We start from the raw sequence: 22,329 nt of genomic DNA on the forward strand, positions 1-22,329 counted from the left end.
CCACTGATATAACAGCTATGACCCTGCACAGATTCTTCCTGTGCATATATAAACATTGAGCAACGGTGAAAAGAGCAGGGTCAAAGGTTATAACTTATCGACTCCCATAGTTAAGGGTAAAAACTCCATTGTTTATTTTGCAACTAATATTTAATAAGAAGGCTGCGTCAATTGTTGTGTAGTTACAGCATTACATTCTGTAAACAATATTTTAAAGCATTCTAAACAAACATTTAGACAATTGATTCTTTATCTCTGTCTGGAGATAGCAGATAATATACAGGTTCATCACTTTTGCTAGAGTCTGTCACCTTTAGCTGGAGGTTGTCACTAGTGGCTCTGGTGACACTGTCATAGGATGGAGGGAAAGATGTTGAGGACACAGTTTCTGATTTGTCTATTGGCCTACCATAATTTTCATTCATCATGAATGCAATGAGACCGTCTTTCTCAGGTGCCTCATCTTCAAGCATGTTGCCATCACAAGCCTGATGACGGTATAAGAAAGAGGCCTGCTTCAAGGAGCGTTGAAACAAATGACTCCTGTAGGCCCTCTGGATGATAATGGCAGAAACCTCCTCTTGTTTCCGTCTGAGTGTGGTTGTGATTGGTTCATAAGAAATTTTAGATGGATTGGCAGCCATAAACTTTTCCTCCATCTGTATTTTAAGGGCATCCATTTCCCCCGTTTCTCCTAGTACCCGTTTGGTAAAAGCAAATAAAATATCCAAGCAGTGGATCCTATCTCCGCTGACCATGGGAAGGTCCATGGCTATGAGTTTAATTTTGTTTGGTTTTGCTATGCGTAAAGGTTCTGCCAGAGCATCCGCAAAGTCTGAAAGCACAGAATACTCAATAAATTGAGTCGCTTCAGGATCAAACCTCTCCCAGATTTCATAAAACATATCAAAGTCATCTTCGCTTAGAGGCTCTGTACTTTCCTCAGTGGCTACGCTGAAGTTCTCTAAAATAATGGCTATGTACATGTTTACAACAATGAGAAATGATATAATGATATAAGTAACAAAGAATAGAATCCCTACAGCAGGGCTTCCACAGTCTCCCTTCGAACCATTTGCATTTTTTAGGTTCGGATCACAATATGGCGGTCCAGTGTTTAAAATAGGATTGAGAAGACCATCCCAGCCAGCTGAGGTTGTAATTTGGAAAAGACAGAGCATGCTGTTAGCGAAGGTTTGGAAGTTGAACATGTCATCAATCCCATTCTCTTTTTTAACATAGGCAAAATTAGCCATTCCAAAAATGGCATAAATAAACATGACCAGAAAAAGAAGGAGACCAATGTTGAACAGAGCAGGAAGGGACATCATTAAGGCAAAAAGGAGAGTTCTAATTCCTTTGGCTCCCCGTATAAGTCTTAGGACCCTGCCAATCCGAGCCAAGCGAATGACTCTGAAGAGTGTAGGAGAGAAAAAATATTGTTGAATGATGTCAGAAAGCACGGTACCTTTAAGAAAAAAAGAAACAAATAACCAATTAATACATGGGCAACAATTCTAGATGTTCTCATAAAATGGTAATTCCAGATTACCAACAAGAACCATTAACATTCCCCCAACTGTCCTACTAACTGTGCCTTTGCCTTCTCCTAGAGCAGCGGTTCTCAACCAGGGATCCGGGGCGCCCTGGGGGGCTGTGAGCAGGTTTCAGGGAGTCCGCCAAAATAAACCAGAGATCAGGGCCAGTGTTAGACTTCCTGGGGCTCAGGGCAGAAAGCCAAAGTCCAAGCTACTTGGGGCTGAAGCCAAAGCCCGAGTAATTCAACTTTGCAGGACCACAGGCAATTGCCCTGCTTGCTACCCCCTAACGCCAGCCCAGGCTTTTAATCTACTGGATATGCAGAAAAACAGTTGTTGTGGCACAGGTGGGCTGTGGAGGTTTTTATAGCATGTTGGGGGAGCCTCAGAAAGAAAAAGGTTGAGAACCCCTGTCTTAGAGGAAACACAGCTAAGGGGCTGATGGATTGGTTAGATTTCATGCCCAATCAATCCTCAGGCTCTTTGTTGAGTCTACAGACAAAGATGTCAACGAAAGGGATAGTTTTTATGATGTGGACACTTGCTTATTACAAACTGGGACTGAGATCATCAGTTCAATTAATACAGGCCACAAGTAGTTATAGCTTTCAGTCACTACCATTTGAGCCATTGCTCCTGAGGTGAAAGACTATAATACCCCAGTGTTCATCCCCCCCTGACGAAATTTACTTTGACAAAAAAGTATAAAGTAACATGAATATCTTTAGGAGATATGAGAGTTAAATGCTGGTTTTAATGGAAATAATCTCTAGAATGTTCCTTAGTTACTTTTGTTCATTTGATCAGTCATTCATCTCAAATTGTATCATTTTCCCAATTGTTACTTTCTTTTTAATTGGCAGTTCATACTCAGATTGTAAACTCTCTGGGGCAGGGACTGTTGTTTTATTCTGTGCCTGTACATCACCTAGCATAATAGGGTTCTGGTCCATGATTGGGTCTGCTAGGCACTACTGCAAAATACAAATAATAAATAATAATAATGGCCCAAGTGGCTTTTGACTTTTCCTCTTACACCCTGACGCATTGCAACTACTAATCCTCTGACTGCCATTTCTCTAACACACCCTCCTGTGTTCCTATCAGCCACTAAATGCCCGTTGAAATCAATGCCAGGGCATGTGAGGGTGTTACTTATTACTTTCAGCAGTATGGCATGTATGTTCTACTGGATGTATCTGTTATGTTCAGCATACCCAAACTCTCTACCTTTGCCTGGTCATACCACATTTGATTGTTATGCGGTGTTATTTCGATATGATTTAAATATAATTAAAATATTTAGGAACCAATCCCGTAAGTGGCTCTCCCATTGGTGGAACTGAGGGTACCCAATGCCTAGCTGGAGGTGCTCAGCACCATATTGCAAAAAGCATTTAATACAGTCCAAACACATCTCTGTTTCCACCTTTTATTTGTTCAGTTTTGGCAAAAAGACTTCTCTGCCATTGAATGTTACCTACCCACAATGGATAGAATCACAACAACAAAATCAAATATGTTCCAGCCATTGGTGAAATAGTAGTGTCTTAAAGCCAACATTTTGATGCTGCACTCTGCTGTGAAGATGGCAACGAAGAGCATGTTGATTTTATGAAGGATGTTCACTTTTTCTAGACTCTGGTCATCTGTTTCCACCATCATGGTGACCATGTTAAGGCAGATGAGAATCATGATGGAGACATCAAAGGCTTGTTTGGTGACTACGTCAAAGATAAAACCTTGGTATTTGTTCTGAAACAAATAAAAGGATCATTAGTGTTAGTTATGAGACTCAAATCATATAAAATGATGATATCATTCCCTCCCCTTGCAACTGGAATCCCGAAGAAAATATGTCACAGTTTCCACACGGGCCGTCGTAAATGTAAAGGGGGTGATGGATTGGTTGGATTTTCATGCCCATTCAATCCTAAGGCTCTTTGCTGAGTCTACCAACAATCATGCCAATAGTAGTGGTAGCTTTTATGAATGGTAACTTGTTTATTACAGATTGGGACTGAGATCCCCAATTCATTTAAAACAGGCCACAATAGGTAATGGTGTTACACCGTTCATGAATTTGACCCCAAATCATCATTGTAGTGCAGTGGTGATTATAAGACACACAATTCACTACACTTTCAAACAATGGCTGAATCAAACAAATTATATTACAAAAGGGGCATTTTTCCCCAGGAGATTGTATTCACTCGATGAAAGACATTCACTGAATATACATATTTCAATTGGAATAACCTAGATATTCTCACCAGTGGCCTTGGGATGGGTTTTTGGGGTTTCTTGGAGCCCAGTTTTTTCATTGCATTATAATACTTTTTCTGTTCCTCTGTCATAAAGATGTCTTGCCCACCTAAGTATAGAGAGATAAAGCTGCTATTACTTTGGTTGAATGATAAGTATTATTGCAATGTAAACTAAGTTTGAGGTATTGGGAGTCTCCATCCTTTTCTATTTTCTTCCTTTGGGAAGGCATGTGTCCCTGAGGCACAATTAATCCCTGAGGTCCCCCTGGGCTGGTGCTGTTAACACTGCTTCCTGATTTGTGTGAGTACAATCTAACTGCCAGTGTTTTCAGAGCACTGGTCCTGCGTAGCGATAAGGGGCTGCTGCAACTGTGAATTTGTAAAGTAACGCAAGATGGTTTCTAAGGATATTCTGTTAATCGAGATGCTAGACTGGCTGTGCTGCTGCTTCTAAGTCCATTCCTACTGCCCCTCCATATAGCAGTCACAAGGAGCTATACAGCATATACAGTACTTATCTTTTTCTTTTGTTGGTTAAAATTGTCAATAATGACGCCTATGAAGAGATTCAATGTGAAGAAAGACCCGAAGATGATGAAAATCACAAAGTAGAGGTACATGTATAAATTATATTCCCATTCAGGTTGATCCTCACACTGCAAATATAAAAGGCAAATGTAAAAAGAAGAGGGAGAAAAACTGTGCCATCACCACACACATCAAAAGATTAAACATAAACTCACTCAGTAACACAGAAAATATTATAAAAGTACCCATTCAGTGTTTAAGCATTCAGTGCTTGCCATTAAAAGGTCATCACTGGTATCTCAAATACCACGATCATTTCAGTTACACTTTATAATACTGTCATTATGATCATGTCATTACACTGTATTTTCAGTGTAAATACAGAGTGTAATTCATGTACTTAATCTTTGGTTAGAAGATTTTGTACTGGGTGCATGTATTAAAAAGTGCAACTTCAGAATATATCCACTGTAATGCATTCAATATGAAATAAAAAAGGGGAACAAATAAACAAATCAATCAATCTTCTGGCTATACTCCTGCTTATATGAACTGGTGGTAATCATGGATATTAATAGAATAACTGTTACGAGAGAAATTGATTTGACATAACAACAGTGATCTTGTGCACTGAGCCACCATAAGCTGGAAGTGAGGGCACCACAGAGTCAGGAAAAATCTGGCCTTGGCTTAGGCAGCAGAACAAAAACAGCTACACAGTTGCAGTGTTACTAACTAAGGTAGATAAAGTGAAAGGACAGATTCATGAAAATGGGTATGGGGGAAGTGGGGGAATGTGAATGGCTGACCTTAGTTTGGGTGGGCCTGCATTTGTAAGTTTCTTGCTGAAGTTGCTTTGCTGATAAGTAAAATAATGAATTATTATTCACTGTTGCTAGCAGGGCCGGCTCCAGGCACCAGCGGAGGAAGCACGTGCCTGGGGCGGCACGTGCTAAGGGGCGGCATTCTGTCCATTCTTGGGGCGGCACAGTCCGGGCAGCTTTTTTTTTTTTTGCTTCGGCAGTTTGGGCAGCAGTCCAAGTGGCTTTTTGGGGGGAGGGGGGGAGTGGGGGAGGGCGGCAAAAATGGAAGAGCCGGCCCATGTTGCTAGGCTGTTGCTAGGGAGATTGTTAGCCTATTATGTGCTTGGTCAAGAGAAAACCTATAAAGAGTTTAGTTAGAGTCAATTGATCCTTAGGCTTAAGTTAGAGAGTGTACTTTGGAGAAGTGTGGAAGAAGTTCTTTTGACTGAATTTCTATGAGCTTGGGAGTCTGACAACAAAACTCCAGCTGCAGAAGGCTGGCCACCGGAATCCTGCAGCTGTCCCTTGACACCACCTAGACTTTGGGTAACTATATTTGGGGTGCTTCTAGTCTTTTGCTAGTTTTGATGTGTGCTTTGTACTCAGTAAAAACAAGGACTTTTAAAAGAAAGCACTCTTGTGTGTACTAATCATGTATCAGATGGAGGTGCTGTGTCCCCCACTGATTTATTTCCTGACACTGCCTGGAAAACAAAGATTAGTTACCATAGCTTTGGGTTCAGATAACCCCGGGTAACCTAAGCACAGTGTAATTACATTTTAATTGCAATGTAATTGCAGTGTTCAGTCACTTTAGTATAAACTCCAGTATAGTTAGAGTCCATCTATTTTAAACAATACACCTTCTTTCTTTTACTAAGAATAGAAAATCATTGTGAAAGCTGTTTTCTATCTGTTGGTAAATGTTAATTTCTTTATGGTGATCACGGCATATGGATCATTCTCAGGGGTGAAAGTAGAAATAGGGATTTACTAGTACTGGGCTGGGTTGGGGCCGGCTCTGGCCCCCGGAAGGGGCGGGGATGGGGGGGGGGGTCAAAGCCAGCCCCAGCCCGCCCTGTACTGGTAAATGCCCTCCCCCTCCCCCGCCGGGGTAGCAGCAGCAGCCAGGGGCTCCGGCAGCAGTTTAAAGGGCCCAGGTCTTGGCCGCCACTACCGCCCCGGGCCCTTTAAACCGCTGTCGGCGCTCCCAGCTGCCGCTGCTACCCCAGGGCTCCGGCAGCAGGGCTCTGGGGGCTATTTAAAGGGCCCAGGGCAGTAGAGGCAGCGGGAGCCCCGGCCCTTTAAATAGCCCTCGGAGCCCCGCCACTACCCCAGGGCTCCAGCAGCGGGGTTCTGGCGGCAATTTAAAGGGCCAGGGGCTCCAGCCGCTGCTGGGAGCCCCAGGCCCTTTAAATTGCTGCCTGGGGAAGCCGTACCGGGGTGTACCGGCTTACTTTCACCTCTGATCATTCTAATCACAACTTCCACTTAATAAAACACATCTTGCAACAAAAAATAAGATCTATGGAAAATCTAAAGATCCATTCATCTTTGTGAGTCTCAGGTTTGTATTCACCTTTATATTGACCTTTCTGTCTGGCTTAAACAGATTGAAAAACGGAATCCTAAGACAGTATGAGGTGCAATGTAAATCGACATAGCTCCATTATGTCAATTTATGCCAGCCGAGGATCTGCTCCCTCCAAATCTCCCTCCTGCTGCAGGACAGGAGGTCAGTTAACTGTTACCTGGAAGTTATTTGTGTCCTGAATTGGGCCCTAGGTTTTAATATTTTTAAAATATTCTTGTACACTAAATAGTTACATTTCCAAACTGATCCATAATATAAACCCCACTACACAAATGATGGCACACATCCTAGACCCATTTCAGTCACTCTACATTTCACTAGCACATTAGACAAAAATCTGCCCTAAGTTAAACTTGGTGCATCCCCAAAAAAGTCAAGTGAGTTGCATACAGGTAGTTTTGCTGTTAACCAGCCAGAATGGTGCAAAATTCAACTAAACAGGAAAGAAGGATGCAAGAAGAAAACATTTAATTTGAGTGACCTACCCCTCGTGAATCTACTGCTGCATACATAATGTCCATCCAACCTTTAAATGTTGCCTAGGAAAAAACACCACATAATTAGGAAAATCATAAGCCTATGTTCAAACGGTTACATTACTGCTTTATGTTTTTCTGGAAAATATGATGGTAAGCACATTCATCATTGTTAATAAATTGCTTTTTTTTAAAGCAAAATATACCTATTAATTTTTGTTTACATAGGTACTTGAGATCACACTGAAGTCGTTTCCCCTTCTGGGTTCTCTTATTCATGCTATTTTTTTTTTCTTTTCTTTCTTGAAATTTTTAGTGGTAAAATAATGGCTTTTAATGGAGATTTTTTTTTTTAAACCTGGCAATTAAATCTCCAGAATTCAGAATGGCTTCTTTCTGCAGGTAAGAAATTGAAGTAAATGGGAAATATCAACGTGTCACTGCAGAATAAAAATATGCCTGGTTGATTTCAGGAAAAACTAAACATGGCCTGTTTCTTGCACTTGGCTGAGCTACGTTCAGTTCAGACCTGAGGAGGTGGGAGGGAAGGGAGCTTTATCCTATCTTTGCTGCTCCCTGATTCAGAGGCTAGCAAGGGATCTATTCTGATAGCTGGGACCTGCTGGATCAGAGGCACTCTGGCCATGTCCCTTTCTCCTCATTACACCCCCTATAACCCAGACCCAGAGGGGGCGAGATCTGTCACATTGCAGGAGGACTAAGGCCTGCTATGAGGTTACAAACATGACCTTTTCAACCATCATCTCCCATTGCTTTAGCATTAGAAAGATTCTGAAGACTTAGGGCCCAACTACGGACCCCTTATTCATGTTGGTGAGCACTGACTCCTGTGTGCATTCACAGTGAAGCTCCCATGCTGCTCTCATGGAGTAAATCAGGGGTAACACTATGAAAATCAATAGAGTCACATTGCAGCATAAGTAAGAGCAGCTTTGAGGAGAGTCACCGAAAGCTGTGAAGGTGCAGGTGCAGATCAAGCTCAGCAGACAGGATGATGGGAAAGTTTTAAGGAACATGGGCTGATTATGGCTCTGTAGGGGGATTTTTTTTTTGCACTGAAACTTGAATAAAAACATTTCTAAAAAAACAAAACAATGTGTTTGGCCAATGATTTGTGTGTCCCCGGTGCTATTAATAAGGATATGTATTTTAATAGGGACTTCCATCCTTGCTCTGCTCCCTACACTTGTTGACATACCAGGGAAGTTACAAGGCCTGGTTCTCATTTACCTTACTGCTCTGGCATTATAAAGAGGCATTAAAGTGGGTGTGAATGTAATTTAAGGCCCTTTCAAGCTGCCAGTGCAGTGTAAAAGGGTCTTGGTGTAGCCCCTCAGAATGAAAATGTGGCCCACAATCCTATTTTTAGAACATCAAAATCTACTGCCATACTAAACTGACACAACATTGGGCCTAATTCTGGCCTAAATTATGCTGGTTTTACACCAGTGTAATTCCACTGAACCTGATTCTCATTTTACTTGCACCAGTGTAAAGTGGGAGTAAATCAATGGATTTACTGCTTTTAAAATTGGTGTGAGGGAAGAATCAGCCACATTTACTTCCACAGCGTCACCCCAACTTACAACAGTGTACTGAGAGCAAGAGTGCAGGAGAGCAGAACCATTTCCAACATATTTTAATATCTTGAGGACACTTGGGTTGAATTTTTATTGTGGCATCTAAGCACATAATTCCAGATAATGCTAATTGGAACTTTGTGCATGATTCCCAATGGGAATTCAGCCCTTTGTGTTCAGCCAAGCATATCCAAAGTGCTTTTTCAAAAACTCCATTATATATACTCTATTATTAAATTAAATCTTTAAGATAATGCATTCTATTCTTGCTTTTAAATCCTGCTTAGCCAACGGAAAATTCATAGAGACGTCAACACTATTTATTTTTAATGAATATATATATATAAAACTGTATTTATAATGTTGTACCTGTTCTCACCCACTGGATAAAACAGATTAACCGCTGAAAATCAGCACCTTTTGGAAAATCTGTATAACTGTTCAGAGAATCAGAGAAGAGTTTAGAGGGCAGGTGATGTGATCCGTGGTTTCTCTGAAACAAATGATTATTTAACCCTGTCATGTTGATCCCTCTCAGCTGCACTAATGGTTTCTTTTTTGCTGCTCTTTTTCTAATCCTGTGAAAGGCTTTCCAGTCTTCTTAGTGTCACTTTCCACTTACAGTTCAATCTGCTGTTCAGAGAGGCTGGGCTTGGAGGAAATAAGAGGTCACACTCTGTCAATGACAGCAGAAAAGGCATGCTTACAAATGGATATGAGCTTAACTTGCCCTGTTCTCCCAAGCTTTTATCTTCCTTAGGCATTTTATCCCTGGTATTTACAGTAAATGGGCTAGATTCCAGCCAGTGTGAGAGTGTAACATTTAGCATACAACATGGTTGTACTTAGTGACAGTGGCTGGTGAAATGATCTGATGAAGATAAAATATTATGGGACTGCAGGACTGTGATTTTATATTTTACCAAATAGTCTACAAGTGAGATAATTAAAAATCCTATTAGGCTTCTGGAAGACTTCCTTAGACACTTCATCTGCAAAGAGGAACAGCTATCAGGAATGAAAGAAACATAACACTGGGAAAGGAAATTATTTATCTGGAATTAGTAGCCACTTACATACTGAATTAAGACGTGACAAAAATCTTCATGGGAGTGTTTGTGATATTATCCTGTCTGGAAGCTATCCAGAGAAACATCATTTTCAACTGAAATTGTCATGTGATGAGATTATCTGTGGATAAACTCATCTTGGGACATGATTACATTTCGTTATTAGATTATTGGTTAGACACCATGCAGTAAATTAGCATAGGGAGAGGATAGGTGGACTGTGTCTAAATGGCCCTCAGAATATTTATCAGGCAACCAAAAGGCAAATATCTTAAAGTAAAACAAACACTTTAAATTTGGCACTAGGAGACACTCTCTTTAAATGGAGGAAATCCAAGATAGATGCCACAAAGGACTCCAATGGCTGTTTTTGAAGGCGGAAATGTTTCATTTTTATATTTTCAGAATGCCTCTTTGAACATTGCTCTTCCTAAAAAAGCATTTTAAAACTAAAACAAATCATTCAACGCCACATCAGGGTTAGTTCCTCATAGGGATACATTTAAGATGGTACCAACAAGCAAGAACAAGTTTCTTCTTCTGTTGTGCTAACTCTGTTCTATGCCCTTTTCACTGTTGCATGTCTCCAGTCCATTTTATTTTATAACTAATATTAATTTAATGTTATGATCATTTTCTGTGGAGGGCAGTAAAGAATAATGTAAACATCAAGGTCCAATAAAGCCACACACACCTTTCATGGCATGTAGCTTTTTTACCTGAACAGAGATTATAAAACAGTTTTGCCAAAAGAGGCATCCAATCTAGATACCTCTACCACGGAATAATGTTTTGTGACTAAGTGAACAGATCCCTAATTAGCTGCTCTACATATTTCTGCAATGGGAACATTTCTGAAAGAGGCTGCAGAAGCTGTCTGAGCTACACTTGGATAATCTAAACTAGCTAACTAGTAACAAAGCTTAATAAAGTTTGAGGCCCACTTAGATAGCCTTTGAGATGAAATGGCCTGGCCTCTGATTCTCTCTGCAAAGGCAACAAACAAACGATGTAGGCAAGACCTTGGATGACTATGATCTATCTAGGTAAAACAACAGGGCGCTGCGGCTATCTAAAGAGTGGAGTCTCTTGCCTCCCTTGGCTGGAGTGTTGCTTAGGGAAGAACACTGGTAGGGGACTCATGGTTTAGATGGAAGTCGGAAATGACCTTGGGACGAAATTTTGGATAGGGCCTAAGAAAGGAACAGTGCATGGAGGGCCACCATGAGTGCCTGCAGCTCCCCAATCCTACAGACTGAAGTGACAGTCATTAAGAAGGCTGTTTTCATGGAGTGATGGTGCAATAAACATAATGCCAGAGGCTCAGAGGAAGGACCCGTTCATCCAAACTATATAGAGATCCCAGGAGTGAGGCAGTTCCTGCACCAGTGGGAATATGTGTGTTAGGCCTTCGAAGAATCTAGTCATTACATGATGTGAAAACTCATGTGTGGTCCTGGGATGTTGTGCTGATATAGCTCCCAGGTGCACCATTATAGAACTGATAGAAAGTCCTGATCTTTTTAATGACATTAAGTAATCCAGAATATTAGGAATGTTTGATTCTGTTGGAGACATACTGTGTAGATCTGCCCAAAGGGAGCCTTTTCTACTTTCCTACTTCCTTTCTACTCCGTATAAGAATGTTTGGGGTGTCTCTAGAACAAGCTCTCTCCACAGATGCCAACCAGCCAGCATTCAGACTGTGATATGTAGAGAGGCTGGGTTTGGATGTAAGATGCTCCCATTGTCCAGGGAGCCCAGGTATGGACTCAGTGGCAATGTTACAGGATAATAAATTGAAAATCTCATGAAATCCAGGTGGGCCGAGTTGGTGCTATCAGGATCGTTATAGCAGACTCTTGTTTGAACTTCCTTAGGACCCTCAGTAAAAGAGGAGCAGAAGGTAGGGCACTTTTTGTTTATTTTTGTGGCAAATGGGTCCATGGATGGGTGACCCTGCCTGTGAAACGCTCTCCAAATTATGAGTCCTTTATCGCCCACTTTTGTTCATTTGTAAATTTCCTGCTCAGGTGATCTGCTACAGTGTTCTGCAGTCCTGGTAGGTGCATGGCTGATCTGGTGGTGGATCTGGTGGTGATCTGGGGTGATCTGGTGGTGGATACACCAATTCCACAGCTGGATCACTTCCAAACATAGAGGGGGTGATCACGCGCCTCCTGACCTGTTCACATGGAACATCGCTGTGGTGTTCTGTCAAATGAAACGTGAGTTCTAAGACATTAATGTGAAAACGAGTCTCCTCTCGGGACCACAAACCCTGAGGCTGATTTAGATGTGCTCCCCGGCTAAGGCTGGAAGCATCAGTCTCTATTGTCTCTGAAGGCAGTCTTGGAGAAAAAAGGAACACTCTTGCATACCTGAATGGGATTCTTCATCATTAATCTTTAGTGACTTTAGGACATGTGGAGGAATATAGACTGGAATATCTATATGATGTTTGCTCAGAAGGTAATAGATTTTAGCCACCCTTGCATAAAATGAAGGTAAAGTCTGGCATATAGAGTTATGAATGTGCATAAGGCCATGTGACCTAATAATTTCAGATATCAGAGGGGTAGCCGTGTTAGTCTGAATCTGTAAAAAGCAACAGAGGGTCCTGTGGCACCTTTAAGAATAACAGAAGTATTGGGAGCATAAGCTTTCGTGGGTAAGAACCTCACTTCTTCAGATGCAAGTAATGGAAATCTCCAGAGGCAGGTGTAAATCAGTATGGAGATAACGAGGTTAGTTCAGTCAGGGAGGGTGAGGTGCTCTGCTAGCAGTTGAGGTGTGAACACCAAGGGAGGAGAAACTGCTTCTGTAGTTGGATAGCCATTCACAGTCTTTGTTTAATCCTGATCTGATGGTGTCAAATTTGCAAATGAACTGGAGCTCAGCAGTTTCTCTTTGGAGTCTGGTCCTGAAGTTTTTTTTGCTGTAAGATGGCTACCTTTACATCTGCTATTGTGTGGCCAGGGAGGTTGAAGTGTTCTCCTACAGGTTTTTGTATATTGCCATTCCTGATATCTGACTTGTGTCCATTTATCCTTTTGCGTAGTGACTGTCCAGTTTGGCCAATGTACATAGCAGAGGGGCATTGCTGGCACATGATGGCATATATAACATTGGTGGACGTGCAGGTGAATGAGCCGGTGATGTTGTAGCTGATCTGGTTAGGTCCTGTGATGGTGTTGCTGGTGTAGATATGTGGGCAGAGTTGGCATCGAGGTTTGTTGCATGGGTTGGTTCCTGAGTTAGAGTTGTTATGGTGCGGTGCGTGGTTGCTGGTGAGAATATGCTTAAGGTTGGCGGGTTGTCTGTGGGCGAGGACTGGCCTGCCTCCCAAGGTCTGTGAAAGTGAGGGATCATTGTCCAGGATGGGTTGTAGATCACTGATGATGCGTTGGAGAGGTTTAAGCTGAGGACTGTAGGTGATGGCCAGTGGAGTTCTGTTGGTTTCTTTTTGGGGCCTGTCTTGTAGCAGGAGGCTTCTGGGTACACGTCTGGCTCTGTAATTTCAGACACATTCTTACTGTTATATGAGGTTGTTTTGGCAACTGACTTGTTGAGATCTTCAGTGGCTTCAAATCTGGCTGAGGTAAGTATACTCTTACTCTTGTGGAGCGTAGAAGTGCTGCCATAAACTCTGTTTTCTGGGTGGGCACTACAGATAACTTCTAGTTCATTGATCTTGAGTCCCAAAGTGGAAAAGAGCTGTAGGATGTGATGAACATAGTCTGTTATCTGTTGAGGTGAGCTCCCTCAAACAAGCCAATCATCAAGGGTATAATTGTATTCTTTGCCATTTTAGATAAGCTGCTACTATTTCAAGGCATTTTGAGAAAACCCTGGGGTTTGTTGATAATCCAAGGATCTTGTATTAGAAATAAGAAATCCCTATTATAACTCTTAATTATTTCCTGTGTCCTAGGTGACGTGAAATATGTAAATACATGTCCTGGAGCTTGAGAGCTGCAATCCAGTCCCGTGGATCTAGGGGTGGGATTATTGAGGCAAGGGTTACCATTCTGAACTTGATTTGACAAATGAAGATCCAGAATAGGATCTTGGAGATTAAAAAATAATGGGAACAAAGCCTTTTCTTCCTGTATTGAAGAGGTGCACCTTTTATTGCTCTCAGAGCCTCTACCGCCTGTTGCATTTGTCTCTCATGAGAGGGGTCATTGAAAAGGGACAGGAAGGATGGATGAGGAGTAGAGAGAGCTTGAAACTGGATTGAATATCCAACCTGGAGGTCTTCCAGGACCTAGCAGTACTAGGTGATATTGGTCCAGGCATCTTGAAAATAAAAAACGGTCCCCAAATGGGGTAGGTCATGGGTACAGACCCTTTGGGTGTGGTTCTGTGCAGCTCTCGACTCACTAAACCATCAAACTGGCAGTCTCAAGGTAGGAACTGGTCTCACTGGTGCTGATGAAGAAGCAGTGTAATCTTCTGTGTAATCCTTGTTTCTTCCAAGGCGTTCTGATGGCCTGTGATAGGGAGGATACAACGGGGAAGAAGTCTGCCAAGGATAGGGATGTATAACTTGTTTCCTTCTGGGTTATCGTGTGTATACATCCAGGGATCTAAGAGTAGCTTGGGAGACCTTTAAACTGAAGGGTGTAATGCATCATCTGTCTTGTGGCTGAGAAGGTCACAACTCTCAAAAGGGAAATTCTTTATAGCAGTCTATGCTTCCCTGAAGATCGTAAACATGACACCCATTTCGTCATCACTGCTGTTGCCATTGTCCTTGCTATTCTGTCTGATGCATCAATTGCTGCCTGTAAGGAGGTCCAAGCTCTTAACTGACCCTCTGCAATTAAGGATCTTAAGTCTTCCCTTGAATCCTGTGGTAAGTTGTCTGTGAAGTCTGACACCTTATGCCAACTGATGTAATCATCTATGGCAAGGAGTGCCTGGGAAATGGCAATGCTCACAGCTGGCAGAAGTGTAGCTCTTCCTTCCAGAGACATCCAGGCATTTGGGCTCTTTTCCTCCAGGTGTTGTCTTAGAGCTCTGCTTTCTCATCCTCTCTTGGGCAGCAAGGTATGGGATGAGCGTATAAATACTCAGATCCGGAAAATGGAACCTGGTACCTTCTGTCTACCTTTTAACATGTTGGAGGAATAGATGCAGGCATCTGCCACAGAAACTGTACAGGTCTAAGAGTACCTCATATACTGGCATAGCCAGACTGTCTGACATAGAGGTGTGCAAGATATCTAACAATTTATAGGACTTCTCCTGCATTACCTCAGTTGGAATGTCTAATGTATATGCCATCTGATGAAGGAGGTCTTGAAAGGATTTGTAGCTGTCAGCGTGTGGTTGAGCAGATGGGACCACGGCTTTGTTGGCTGAGGATGACACGATGGCAGCCAGGGCCGGCTCCAGGCACCAGCGAAGGCAGTAGGTGCCTGGGGCGGCCAATAGAAAGGGGCAGCACGTCCGGGTCTGGGGCGGCAATTAGGCGGCAACTCCATCGCTCCGCTTCAGTCTTCAGTGGCACTTCAGCGGCGGGTCCTTCACTCCCTCTCTTCCTCTTCGGCGGCAGCTCAATCGGGTTTTTCTTTTTTTTCTTCACTGCTTGGGGCGGCAAAAAAGCTGGAGCTGGCCCTGATGGCAGCAACAGCAAGTTCAGCTGACTGATGGATTTCTTTGTCAAAGACTTGCAATTGTTGAGGATCCAATCTTGAGTGCATGGGGCATATGCACACCAAGAGGAGAATGTATATATAGGGACAAGCAAATAAGAAGAAAGGAGCGCTATCCCAACATAGACATCCAGAACTTCTAGTCAGTTACAGAGAAGAAGCACTGCCTTCAGAAAAGCAAATTCAAGTGCTGGGAAGGCGTAGGAGTGAGAAGGTGAAGCTAAATCACTTAATCTACAATAAAGATGAAAAAATATCTGGGGTGACCCTTACTTTTAAATGATGCTATTTTTCATCTTAGAGATAAGTGCAAGTCTTCTACATATAGACATACATCTTTACTCGCTTCTGCTACTTGTCCTCTAACTTCCCATGTTCTGGCCTTCCCTGTAAACATAGTTCTACTTTTGTCTCCTTCTCCCACTCTGAGCTTCAAGTCACCCCCGATGTCACAGCAGCCAGATCCTTTTAACACCTTCCATGTCCCCATGCCAAGTGTATGCCTTCCCCTTCTTCAAATCCATTTAATACCCACCTCATTTAGGAAACCTTCAACGGGGAGAAGTTATGTAGGGAGAAGTTGCAAATCAGTCTGATGTGCATTCTCGTGGGAGGGACGAGCTGAAGGTGACGCTCAGGTTACCAGTCTGAGTGCCTGGGAAGGGATGGTGTTGTCACCACTGACAGAGAAGTGAAGGGAAGACAAAGCATTCTAGCCTGAATGTCACAAGGAAGTCAAGTAAGAAAGAAATATGTATTGATAATTATCAATATCTATGTTATCTCTCTGGATACTATAAGTGATTGTTGAAGGTGGGAGGGATGGCAGAGTTGCCTTCTGGTTGTGAGTTGGGGTTGCGGTGGGCTTGCCTTGTTGTGGGGAGGTGCCATTTTTTTGGCAGTTCAAAGGTGCTAAACCTAGCTATCCTTCCTCTGGGGGGGGGGAGGAGGAGTTTGAGACTTATGTGGTTTTGGAAAAAACACTGGTAGGGGAATGAACTGGTTAAGAAGAAAGTCCAGAGTAACTTTGATAAGAATTTAGGGTGTGGGCATAAAGATATCTTGCCCTTGAAAAAAACAGTTAAAGTGTCTGCCACCAATCCCCCAATGTCTCTGACTCTCCAGGTCGATGTGATCGCTACTAAAAATGCTGTCTTCATGGATAAGTGAAGCAAGGAAGAGGTTGCCATTGGTTCTAATCGTGGTCTTGTGAGACATCTAAGTACCAGGTTGAGGTTCCAAGTCAGAGTGCGGTCCCTAACTTGGGGGTAGAGATTCCTCAAACACTTAATAAACCTTGAAGACATAGGGTGAACAGATACAGAAAATCCTTCTACTGGAGGATGAAAAGCTGATATTGCAGTCAAGTGAACCTGAATCGAGCTAACCGATAACCCTGATTTCTTTAGGTCCAATAGGTAATCTAGGATAGCTGAGAGCAATGAGGATTCAGAGATGAGTGGTGGTGTTGACACCAATGGTTGAATCTTTTCTAATTCTGCAGGTAAGTAATTTAGGTTGACGCCTTTCTACTGTTCAGTAACACTTTTAGTTCGACAGAGCAGGTAGATTCTAACCCTGCAAACCATCGTGGAACCATACCCTGAGGTGGAGAATCCCTAGCTTGGGATGAATTAAATGACTTGCATCTTGGAAAAGGAGATGAGGATTGATTGGAAGCATAAGAACATAAGAACGGCCATACTGGGTCAGACCAAAGGTCCATCTAGCCCAGTATCCTGTCTTCCGACGGTGGCCAATGCCAGATGCCCCAGAGGGAATGAACAGAACAGCTAATCCTCAAGTGATCCATTCCCTGTCGCTCATTCCCAGCTTCTGGCAAACAGAGGCTAGGGACACCCTCCCTGCCCATCCAGGCTAATAGCCATTGATGGACCTAGCCTCCATGAACTTATCTAGTTCTTTTTTGAACCCTATTATAGTCTTGGCCTTCACAACATCCTCTGGCAAGGAGTTCCACAGGTTGACCGTGTGTTGTGTGAAAAAATACTTCCTTTTGTTTGTTTTAAACCTGCTGCCTATTAGTTTCATTTTGTGACCCCTAGTTCATGTGTTATGAGGCGTAAATAACACTTCCTTATTTACTTTTTCCACTCCAGTCATGATTTTATAGACCTCTATCATATCCCCCTTAGTCGGCTCTGGTCACTGGAGGGACGCACAGTTGAAGCAGGTAAGGATACCAACCTTGTCTTCGCCAGATCGATATTTTAAGGATTACCCTAGCTTTGTCCTGTCTGATCTTGTTCATCACTCTCAGTATTAGCAGTGTTGGAGGAAATGCATAGAAGAGTCCCTTTGTCCAAGATAAAAGAGTGATTGCCTAGACCGCCTCTTGAGCAAAACAGAAAACACTTCTTGTTCCTGGAGTTAGCAAATAAGTCCATCTTTGAAAGTCCCCAGTTTAGGAATATACCATGGAGAATATGAGACTCCAGTTCCTATTCATAATCCTGGGAGACATGCCTGCTGAGAATATTGGCTGTGGTGTTCTAAACACCTGGGAAGTAGATGGCTGAAATGTGGATCTGAGAGGCTATACAGCTGTTCCACAACTTTATTGCTTTGGTGCACAGGGAGGGGGATCTTGCTCCCCCTTGCCTATTCATACAGAACATGCAGACCACATTGTTCATCATGATCCTCATTGATGAGGGGTAGGAAATAGAGACAAGCATTCTTGATTGCCCTGAGTTCCAATAGGTTGAGGAGGAGAATGATTTCCTGAGGTGACCATGTGCCTTGAGCCGTGAGTATTTTGAGGTGAGCTCTCCATCCCAGCAGGGATGCACCTGTTGTCATGGTTATTATTGGAGTTGGGCAAACAAAAGGAATGCCTGCACCAACATTCAGTTGATCTTTCCACCAGTGTAGGGAGTCCTTTACATGAAGGGGAACTGCAACTTGCTTCTCCAAACTGTCTCTGGTTGGTGAACAGATTGTTCTGAGCCAGCCTTGGAAGCAACAGAGGTGTGATTGGTCATGAAGGTGTAAGCTGCCATATGACCCAGGGGCTGTAGACAGTTCCTTACTGAGGTTCAAGGACTCCCTTGAATGGTTCTGACTAGATTTGATAAAGTTATGAATCTGTCAGTGGAAAGGTAGGTCCTGGCTGTCAATGAATCCAAGTATGCCCCTATGAACTGTATTCTCTGTGCACGGATTAATGTGGATTTTCTTACATCGAGCTGAAGACCCAGTTCTTAGAAAAGGGAAAGGTCTGTCTGAGCGGATGACAGTACCGCTTCATTAGAGCAGCCAATCATTGAGGTACGGGAAGACTAAAATTGCCTCCCAAAGAAGGTAAGCAGACATTACTGCTAGGACCTTTGAGAACACCCTTGGAGTCGAGAAGCGGTGGAAGGAATGTATTCATTATTGAAAATGTTTCTAGTCGACTGTAAGGCTTTGGTATTTTCTGTGAGATGGGTATATTGCCATATGGAAATAGGCGTCTCTTAGACTGAGGTCCAAAACCCACTCTCCTGCCTCTAGTCAAGGGATTATAGCTGCCAGTGTCACCATCCTGAACTTTTGAGACTTTCAAATTTGTTTAGTAGTCTTAGATCTCAAATCGGTTTCCACCCTCAAATAGAACCCCTTTCCTTTGTGAGGAGCTGGAACTGGCTCTTTCACTTCTAAATTAAGGAGTCTATTTTTTGTCTCAGTAGAAGCTTGTGAGAGGAATTCCTAAAGAGGGATGGGGAAGGAAAATGCAAGGGAGGGAGGGAGAGATGTAAAGTGGATAAAGTAGCCTGATGTTATGACCTCTATGACCCACTTGTCTGTAGTGACCCACCTCCTAGCATGTTGGAAATGGGAAAGAGAGGAAGTGGGCAAAGGGTTGCAGCTGCTAAACTAGAGGTGTGGGAGGATTCGGGCACTTGACTGACCCATCAAAACTTGTTTCAATGATCACTAGGTACTCGCAGGAGGAGGATGAGAAGCTCTTTTCTCTGGAACTTATGTCTCTTCCTGGGGGTTTGGTAGATCTGTGAAACCCAGAGAACTGATCAGGATGAGATCTCTGGGCAGTTTTTGACCTATTCAAAATTTTTTTTTGTAGGAGTTACATATACCTGGTGATCTTAACATAACCCTGGAGTCTTTTAGTGTGTGAAGAGACTCATCTGTGGTTCTGAGAACAACTTTCAAACATCAAAGGGGAGATTCAGACCTCATTGGAACTCCAGGAGTTAAAGCCATGACACCCTGTTCATAACTACCGCTATAAAAATGGACCTGGCAGTGGTGTCTGCATCATCCAAGGACACTTGAAGAGACATCCTGACTAATAACTGGCCCCTCCATGATGATGGCCTGAAATTGTTTCCTCTGTTCCTGTGGAAGATGATCAATAAGGGCCATAAATTTATCATAGTTTGTGAAATTATATTTAGCCATGACTGCCTGATAGTTTGTGATCTCAAATTGCAGGGTCGCAGATGAATATTACTTCTGTCCAAAGAGGCTTAAGCACTTTTGGTCATTGTCATGCAGGGCACACATGTAGTAGTGTTGCTTACGCTGCTCATTCACTGCATCCACCACCAGAGAATTACATGGAGGGGGATGGGGGAGAATAAAATTTTGGAGTCCTTGGAGGGGACATAATATTTTTTATCTGCCAATTTGCAAGTTGGTGGAATGGTAGCGGGTGTTTGCCAAACAATCTTTGCTGGGTCCAAGAGCACCTAATTAATGAATTATACTACTCTTGTGGGTGTCGCTGGTTGTAAAATGTCAAATAATTTGTGTTGTGAATCCTTGACATCTTTGAGTGGTATTTAAAGAATGTTGGCTACCTGCTTTATAAGGTCTCGAAATTGCTGGAAATCATTGGCCATGGATGGTGGTGGAAGCATCATGGTCTCATCTGGAGACAATAAAGAGATAGGAGTTTGAGAGGTGGCTTCTTTATCTTCCTGTTCCTGAAATGTCTCCTCATGTTGGGGTCTCAGTTGGCAAGAAGAGGATCAAATATCTCTAGCTTTCCAATGTGTCTGAGTTGGTGTTTTGGCAAACTGCTGTTGGTACGCAGCCCAGGGACCCCAATATAGCCACTGGGGGAGTCCATAAAGGAGAGGGGGTAGCATCCATGGTTGGTCCCATCACCTTAGTGTTATGCATGAGGATCTTCCCTATGCGTGTCAAAGAATCAGTTCCTGTATGGGTGGGTAGAACACTGCACTGAGATGGAAGAGACTGAATGGAGGTCTCCCTCTTCCTCTTCAATATCCTCCAACTGGTGGGTACTAATAGAACAAGGTGGAAAGTCTGGAAGTACTGGAGAGTGACGGTAGTCTGGAGATCGGCGGCTCGGTACTGAGAGGTGTTCAGTACCCATGAAAAGTGGAGATTTTGGTTCATCCGCCACTGATAAGTCTTTTGAGTATCTAAATTCCTGTGGTACCGAGTGGAGGATTGGTACCAATGTGCTTGACAACAGAAGGAGATGGTACTCTTAGAGCATACCGAAGTAGGCACCGATAGTGTCTGATGCTTCAGTTTGCACAGTACCCAGGGTCCTCACTGGGGAGGTACCAAAGATGGAGCTGTGCACAATGGTATTGGTCTGGAGGAGTGCTTATCCTTACCCTCTTTGTCCCTTGTAGACAGTACCAGGACTCTGTCAGAGCCATGTTTCTCCTTGGATCTCCGAGAGTCTTTCACCTCTACAGTACCAAGCGGAGAGATCGAGGCTTCTGATATCATGCACACAGCAGGGGACTAAGGTCTTTTGGGAGCATACTCCTTATGGGAGGGAGTCAAAGCTCCTCTTCTTGGGAGCCTTCACTGAGGCCTCAAGAATCTTCCCTTTCTTATGGGAAGATATGTGCTGAGGTCAAAGGGGTGCTGGATCTGCCCAGAGACAGATTTCCAGGGTGGGGGCGGGAGGAGTTTCTCCTGACCTGACTGAAGTGGGTCAAAGGGAGCACTCCATCATCAGCAGCCTCAGCTTGATCTCCCGGTACTTCCTTGTCCTGGATTTAAGGGCCAGGCAGACATTACACTTCTGGGAGATGTGTGACTCTTCCAGACAGCAGACACACTTAGAGTGGCTGTCGCTAACCAGAATAGCTTCCTGACAAGAGAGGAAACATTTGAAACCTGGAGAGCCAGGCATGCCCTGCCAGAGAGTAAGGCTCCCTGAAGGAAAGGAGAGGAACAAAGTTAATCCTCACACTACTTATCTACTAACAACTGTTGTATCTAATACTAAATAGTAGTAAACTATAAACAAGAAGTGAGCGACGGCACGTTCAAAGCAGATATGCTAGGGCTCTGTCTCAGGCTGAAGTAGTTGAGAAGGAACTGAGGATGGTTTGCAGAGCAGCCCTTTATAGCCTTGGTGTGTGGCATGAGGATCTATAGGATGCATACGCAGCCTGAAGGATGCTGCTAGCGGAAAATCTCCGATCAAAGGCTCAAGAGGTGCATACGCACTTGAAGAGGAGCATACATAGGGACACGACTTGAAGAAGAACTAGTAGATGAAGCTCGGATATGATCACTCCAGAACATATCTGGATGCTAGTATATCAAGGAGGAGTCAAACTTTTTCACCGTGTTGACTGCATTTTAATAGAGATTGTCTCCCGTTTTGTATGGATCACTTCCTCTCCCATTCATACAACTACAGGAAGAGTTTACATGAAAAAGCATTATTCAGAAGACATGAAAGGCAGGATTCTCAGCTGGTATAAAAGGGCCAAGCTCTACTCACTTCAGTGGAGCTATTCCGATTTACAGCAGGTGAGGATCTGG

At 43.2% G+C, this 22,329-nt stretch overlaps 1 protein-coding gene across 6 annotated transcripts in view; it reads right to left on the minus strand.

Moving 5' to 3' along the window:
* Nucleotides 1-233: 233 nt before the first annotated feature.
* LOC135873573 (sodium channel protein type 5 subunit alpha-like) overlaps nt 234-22,329 on the minus strand; it is a 262,049-nt gene continuing 239,953 nt past the window's right edge. For 5 of the 6 annotated variants that reach the window (XM_065398186.1, XM_065398185.1, XM_065398187.1 and 2 more), the window contains 5 exons: nt 7,216-7,269; nt 4,320-4,461; nt 3,812-3,912; nt 3,023-3,293; nt 234-1,468 (listed from right to left, as the gene is read on the minus strand). In XM_065398186.1, coding sequence (XP_065254258.1) covers nt 234-1,468; nt 3,023-3,293; nt 3,812-3,912; nt 4,320-4,461; nt 7,216-7,269 — 1,803 coding nt within the window. Of the gene's footprint in view, nt 1,469-3,022; nt 3,294-3,811; nt 3,913-4,319; nt 4,462-5,142; nt 5,188-7,215; nt 7,270-22,329 lie in introns of all 6 variants that reach the window. The other variant, XM_065398188.1, reaches the window with a different exon arrangement.

The sequence above is a fragment of the Emys orbicularis genome, chromosome 2, assembly GCF_028017835.1.
Source record: "Emys orbicularis isolate rEmyOrb1 chromosome 2, rEmyOrb1.hap1, whole genome shotgun sequence".
Taxonomy (NCBI): Eukaryota; Metazoa; Chordata; order Testudines; family Emydidae; genus Emys; species Emys orbicularis.